At 33.2% G+C, this 7,500-nt stretch overlaps 2 protein-coding genes across 3 annotated transcripts in view; one reads left to right on the top strand and one right to left on the bottom strand.

Moving 5' to 3' along the window:
* Positions 1–2,640, top strand: part of LOC118444724 (dynein axonemal intermediate chain 2-like) — a 93,240-nt gene extending 90,600 nt beyond the window's left edge. Inside the window, exon 7 of the mRNA XM_085659722.1 lies at positions 2,528–2,640. Within this exon, the coding sequence (XP_085515848.1) occupies positions 2,528–2,577 (50 nt within the window). The 3' untranslated portion in view covers positions 2,578–2,640. The remainder of the gene's footprint in view (positions 1–2,527) is intronic.
* The window catches only part of LOC118444725 (furin-like protease 1), a 176,993-nt gene that overhangs the window by 47,444 nt on the left and 122,049 nt on the right, over positions 1–7,500 (bottom strand). The gene's annotated exons all lie outside the window — the stretch shown is intronic.

The raw sequence follows: 7,500 nt of genomic DNA, 5'->3' as shown, positions 1-7,500 counted from the left end.
TATTATTATATATATATTATTAAATATATATTATATATTATTAAATATATATATATATATATATTTAACTGCAACTTTTTCTTAAATAATCGTAATATTAATATATATATATATATATATATATATATATATATAAGTTTATACTTTCGTAGATAATGTAAATACCTTCCTACTTTTCGATTTTTCTTGTCAATAAAGCTGAAAAATGACGCAAAGGAAAACGAGTTTTCTAAATGTAGTTAAAAGCTGTCAAGGAGAACACCTCCGACGACGAAGTAAAGGAGGAGGCGCATTTCGGTGCTAACATCTTTGACGTTTACGTGCGAGTAAAGCAGCGAATAAGGGAGGGGTACATTGAGAGAGAAAGAGAGAGAGATAGAGAGAGAAGAAGAGAGAGCGTGAATTTGCGTCAGACAGGGACGAGTTCTCGCGTGTTTGCCGAGCGAAACAGGGCAAATATCACTTCGTCCGCAACTTTATTCCGCGACGCGGTGAATTCATGAATCTTTTAGCACTTCGCTTGGTATTTTCTCTTCCTAGCAATCTCTCTTTCTCTCTCTCTCTCTCTCTCTCTCTCTCTCTCTCTCTCTCTCTCTCTCTCTCTTTCTCTCTTTCTTTCTTTCTTTCTTTCTTTCATCATGCATACGAGACATGCATAGATCGTGTGAATTATTTCATCGAACTGATTACGCCGAGTAAAGCGATTCTTCAATGATCCAAAAGAAAGTAAATATCGATTTAGCTGCATCCATTTTCTGAATCGCTACGCATTTCGTAATATGTTGACTTTTCCTTTAATCATCGATTAACAAATGTATATTGTAATTGATATGTAAATATAAATGTTCAATGTAAATTGAATTTTGATAATGGAAACGAATTATTCGTATAGGAATTAGAGAAACATTTATTTTTTATAGTTTTATTTTATTTATTTATACAAACAAATCTTATAGAATGACTTATCTTTATAGATTCAAATTTTATTAAACAAATTTGATTATTATAGCTTTTAAGATATTTTAGATGGCAATAATTTTTTATCTATCCAGTATAGAACTTGCGATAACGATTAGATAAAAAAATATCTTGAATATCATATCGAACTAAATACTTAAAATCGATTGTTATCGATATCTTATCAACATGCGTTACGTTTGTTTCAATATTGTTAGCATATATATTCTTATAAGGATGGATATTAAATACGTTTATGTGAAGACGCGTTCAGAATTCGGTAAACAATGCATCTTCGATATTTGCGGACCGAACTTGGACGAGGAGATCAAACCGAATCCTCAGGAGATGCGCAATTTCATCGTGAAGAGCCAATGTCATGTCAACACGCAGTACACGAAGCAAATAGCGTTACATGAGGTTAGGTCGATTTCATTAACAAGATTATATCCGGCAATGATAGTCTCATTTGTATGTATGGTCATAGTGCGTAGAACCATGGTTTGCGAGAAACGAGATAAGCACGTGTCCCGTAGAAATTTGTGTCTTCATTTTTGATCCCTTTCTAATTCGGTAGAAAATGAAATGTATTAGAAATAATTTTTGTGATATATTCAAACGATCCTCGAAAGATCCACGAGAACATCCAGATATCATTAACTTTTGTCTCTGGAAAGACAAGTGTGTTAAATATAAGAATAATAAAGAAAAGATAATAAAACGGCGACGTGTAGTTATCAGTCTTGTTGGAATTCGTTACAAACTCATTTCTCTTCGTTCTCAATGAACCTGACATCAATGAAGCGAGATATTTAAAAAGTTTTCATTCGTTGAAATCGTTTCTTGAATTCGTATCTATGAGTTTGTAGAGATTTTACGATGTAAAAATAGAACGAAGTAGACATATCTGGATAACTGGACGTCGACGTCATAAGAAAAAAGTTGGAAATATTGGAGTCCTCGTTTTCCTCCGTACGAACTATCGGAATCTCATATCATTGGATTCACGTTATCAAAAATTATATATTACTGGACGGAATAAACACGCGGTTGACGCAACGAGTTTACCTTCATGATTGCAAATGTTCAGCTTTCGACATTTCAAAGGACTTTTAAGAAAAAAACCTAGCTTAATACGCTTAATAGCATTGGCTTCTATTCCAGGTAAAGCGCATCTCAGTCCAGACAAAAAAGAAAAACAAGTAAGGATTTGCTATGCTCGGGTCAGTCAACAACAATAGTATGATCGTTTTTCTCATTTTTATTCTTCCTAAAAACGTTGCCGTTTCGTAATTTTGCCCGTATTACATTTCAGTCAGAAATTAAAATGAGAAAATCTCAAAGCACGCATTTTTCTCTTTTCTTTTTTTGTTTTTCTCATCTTCCCTCCCCCGTGAAAAAAAGTCAAATAAGCTCTACTTGTTCGGCGTTCTTAATAAAGGAAGAAAAGTTTGTTTCAAACCATTATATAAAATCATACAAGCGAGCAACCAAGAATTATACGTTTAAATAAAGTTAGATGAAAGATAATATCCGGCGAATTGAAGGAACTTCATATCCGTAATTATAGATTCAAACAAAACCGGTGAAAATGAAGAACAACGGAATGTACCATTATGAGGGTGGTTGGCCAAAGGAAATCCATCCTCGTGACGATGAAACTATCGCTAGATATCGCAGGCGAGTGGAGAAGGATGATGAGTGGGCTCCAACATTACGTTACCTACTTGCGGTAAATTTCTAGAGTTAGTAATAGAACTAATGAACCGTGTATATTGCACAATTTTGAAAGTGGTTTCTCACAATATATCTTGGTCAATAAAAAATAATACGGATTATTATTAATTATTTACATATAAAAAATAACCTTGATTTCGAAATAAATATAAACCTTTATTATACAATTAATTATTTTTCTCGTCAGGATATGGAACATAGTATTCTTTTGAATAACGCTGTTAATATACACGATCATTATTTTGACGATATGATACCGACTACCTTAACAACAGAGCGAGAGATCAAGTACGTTTCTTTCAACAATTTGATTAGTTTCGATATTAGAATTTTTTATTAGAGATATGATCGCATTAATAACATTAATAATCGGTCTCTGTTAAAATTAATCTTTTTTTAGGCTTGTAAATGTTTTTCCGGATCAGGAGACTCCTGGTAGACCGGTGACTGATATTAATTGGTCGCCCGAGGAAACAAAGATAGTAGTTTGTTATTGCTTTGATAATTTAAGAAGAGAAATCGACTATAGCATGCTCACGTATATATGGGATTTAGGTAAGATAAGATCATTGATAAATCATAGAATTGCAATTGAAAGTGTTACTCGTATATCGTTAAATTAAAATAATTCATACTTTTTAAAAAACAGCAAGTCCGAACAAGCCGTGTATGGCTCTTAATGCTTTGTATCCAACAATGGTATGCCAATTTAATCCTCGAGATCCTTTTGTACTTTGTGGTGGTCTTATGAACGGACAAGTTTGTTGCTGGGACGTCAGAAAAAGTATTGAACCGGTTCAGCTATCCTATCCTCTAAACAGTCATAGGTATTATCGAGTTCGAGAAGATAGTCGTTTGATCGAGAAACTGATTTCTTTAATGACGTACACGATGTTTCTCGAATATAAAATTCGGACTGAAGACTTTTTGTTGAAGATATCCAACGACTTCTGTAAAGTGGATCTATACGAAGACCAATACAGAATTTTTCTCGAGTTCTTGGGACGGTCAAGTTCTATGGTGGGACATGCGAAATCTACGTCAACCAACCGAACGTTTAATCTTCGATCTCGAATATCCGAACGAACCATCGATGGAAAGATCGATTGGGATATCTTCAGCAAATTTCGAACCTTCTATGAGTACAAAGTTTATGTTCGGTTTACAGAATGGTATCGTTATCAGTGGTTCGAGAAAAGCGAAGACAAACGCAGAAAAATTGTCCTTAAGATTCGATACTCATAGTGGAGTGGTAAAGTCTGTTGATCGTAATATCTTCAGTCCAAAAATATTTTTAACTGTCTGCAAGACGAGCACACGGATTTGGGCGGAAGACACTAGAGAAGGCAGTTTAATAACAATTAGGTTCTTTCATTACTCAGTATTTTTGTATTATCGTCATTTATTACATATTACTGGAACGAATCATCGAAGAAAATTTTTGTTCTCTTTTTTGAAGGAGTCGAGGACCGATTCAGGCTTGTTGGAACAAAACCAGATACTCTCTTTTTTACATCATAAAAGAAAATGGTCAACTAGAGGTCTATGATATTTTAGAGAATCTCGAGAAACCAATCATCGAGTTATATCTCAGTGACGTCAGTCTAACAACAATGGCAGCCCACGAAAATGGACATTTATTAGCCATTGGTGATAAAAATGGAAACATTTTTTTGACTCGTTCGACCGATTCTTTGGGAAAATTCGATAGGAATGAAAAAAACAATTTGACCATGGTATATCCCGTGAAAGATATACATTAGTATTTACTTTTTTGTAATTTTTATCTCCATAATAAATATTCGAAGAGTTATCTAATTTTTGTCGATCGTTATCAGGAATTCGATAGAAATTCGAGGCATGTGAAAGCGGTGGATGCTCGTCTCAAAGAGATAAAAATATTAAGGACGTTGGAAATAAAAGAATCGTTGAAAGAAGAAAAGATTAGCAAGGCTAAGAGTAAAAATAAAAGAAGAGCGAGAACGAGTAAAGATGAGACGAAAACACAGAAAAATAAAATTAAAAAAGGAAGGAAAACCGTGCGAGAGGAATTTCCTGAAATTTTGTTTGCCGAAGATATGTTTTTTGAGACTGTAGAAAAGGTAGGAAAAGAGTGGGAGAAAAAGAAGAGGAAATTAATTTCATGATCTTTCTTTTTTTTAAATTTATTTATGTTTTACAGGAAAAACAAAAATTCGAATTGTACGAGGATCCAGAATTAAAATACTCGACGTTCATACAAAAATTCGATACAAAACCATTAACACTTCAAGTAAAAGAAATTGACGAGACAAAAGATGATTCGAAGGTGAAAATGAAAATAATAAAAAAGAAAAAACTTACAGTGTCAAAACAAATGCTCTTGGATATGATAACAGAGGAGGAAAAGATTCAACAAACGATTCCTGAGTTATTAACAAAAACTAGAGTTGATGAAATGGTGCCAACCATGAGAGGCCTTAAAAAACGTAAGATAAAGAAAAAAATGAGAGTCAAGAAGTTCAACCTTCATCTTCCAAGATCTTGCACAATTGTATGCCAACCGAAAGTCTGCTGTTGGCGTAAAACTTGGCTTTCAAGAAAATATGCGCCTCATATGAGGAAGAAGCTAAGAGATCGAACATTGACTGCGTATAAAACTAAAAGATTTTTTAGAAATATGCTAGAGTTACCTGTGGAATTCGATATAGAGCTTGAAAAGGCTAAAAAGGAGATTCATCGAGCGAAGAAGCCGATCAATTGGACTCAAAAGAAACGACTAGTCAACTTAATTTTGTTAACTCAGTAAGTTATATTTGAATGTATCTTATTTTCGATTTTGTCGAGCGAACGTTTAAAGGAAAAATTTTTCGAACTGTTATATTTTCTCTTTTTTTTTCTTATTATTTATTTATTTATTTATTTATTTTTTTTTTCAGGGAAAAAATCAAAAAGGGAAAAGAAAATATAGAAAGAAAAAGAATGAGCGGAGAAAACATTCAGGAGAATTTCAAGAAAGATATGTAAAATAAAAAATTGAACCTTATAGTCCACGGAAATCATGGACGATCATGAAAGATATTGAGGCTCTGCTTAACGTTGAAGAATTAGAAACGATAGATCGTGAAACAGAATTGGCCAAAGCTTATTTGGAAAAAGTCAAGGCCATTCAAACAAGTTTACACAAGTATTTTCAACTTCGGATTAGATAGAATAGAGTTTATCGATCGTTCAATTATAAAAAAATGCCTGAAAAGTTAGATGAGAAGAAGGGGATAGAGAATAGTCACAAATATGTATTGAGCATATGTAGCTCGTGCAACACTTGAGCAATGTATAATATAATAATGTAAAAAATAAGAGGATATATCTCTTAAGGTAGCAGTAATATTCGCAATTTCGAGGTACATTCTTTGAAAATAATTTCGATAATCTCTCCTTCTTCTCTTTTATATATATTCGAGAGTTCGATGAGGTTTGTTAGTATGATATCTTTGTTATGGTATTCCCATAACATATACATGAATTATCGTGCGAGGATATTCTTAACGATCCTGATTATTTCCTAGATCTTTCAGTTCGTTAATAACATTTAATAATTGAAAACGGTCGTTCATTAGCGTCATTAAAGGTAATGAATATACGGAACATAATGATTTCGAATGAATTGAATAAATGCGTTATATATGAGTAAATCAAATCGCAGTAATCGCTGTCAAACTACGAGAAGAAAATAAAAGAATCATTTTATACGGGCGATCGATCTCTCGATTCTACTTTAAAATCGTTTAAGTTGACGTTAAGGATTCTAACGTAAAACGTAGGATGTTGAAACTTTGAAAAGTTCCATCGAAAAGAAGAAAACCGGTGAGTCCACTCTTCGTTGTTGTTCCGGAGAATGGTGGAAAGGACACAAATTTCCGATACGACTTTTCTAGATGCGAAATGATAAATTCACGCAGGAAAGGTTGACATTCAAAAGAGAACTTCCGATTCGCTATCCGGATTCTAGAGCAAAATGACATATCCGTTGGTTGTTAGAGCCCTCCAGGCACAACTTCCGGTATTTCAAAACACGTGACGCGCATTCGTGTGACCCGCTTTTAGAAAATATAGTAGACAGAATTTATAAATTCCAAAAAGCATCTTTATTGATAAAATTCAAACACCTTTTCTGTTCCGACTAGGAATTGCAACATTTTTCAATGATTTCTTTTTTTACATAATATTTTGACAAAAAAAAAAAAAAAAACAACTTTTACAAAATTATCCTTTCGAAAAATTAATTTCGAACATATCATTTAAAATCCGATTTACATCTTTTCGAATAACAGTGTTCGTGTCAAACCCTTTTTAAGCTCCCTGTTTCAATTAATATCATATATTTTTTTTTTTATCTCTTTCACAATTATTCCCACATAATAATGTATCTGATATACTACGTCATGATCAAAACATACCATAAGTTTTCTTACATTTTCTTCATCTCATACACAGTTTGTAATTATTGACTGAAGAGACACGATGAAGTTTATGAGTTTTCTTTTATTCGCATTATTCTATGTAAAAAGAAAAAAAAAAAAAGAGAAAAAACGCATGAAAGTTCGTCGTGGAACATGAGAATAATGGAAAGAGAATTAATCGCAAGCGCTCGAGTATGTAAATTTGGTAGAAAAATAACAGAGTATTGGATCTCTTCTTTCGTACTCTTTTGTCGCTCTGGGAACGTCAAAGATCACCGTCTCTGGAGAAATCTCGAAGAAATTCAGAGAAGCTGAAGTTGAGCTTTAAGGTGCATGGCGTGAGAAGAAGTTAAGGAAGGGCCGA

Source organism: Vespa mandarinia, chromosome 10, assembly GCF_050613455.1.
Source record: "Vespa mandarinia isolate Hongniang chromosome 10, ASM5061345v1, whole genome shotgun sequence".
NCBI lineage: Eukaryota > Metazoa > Arthropoda > Insecta > Hymenoptera > Vespidae > Vespa > Vespa mandarinia.
This window is presented reverse-complemented; position numbering and strand designations above follow the sequence as displayed.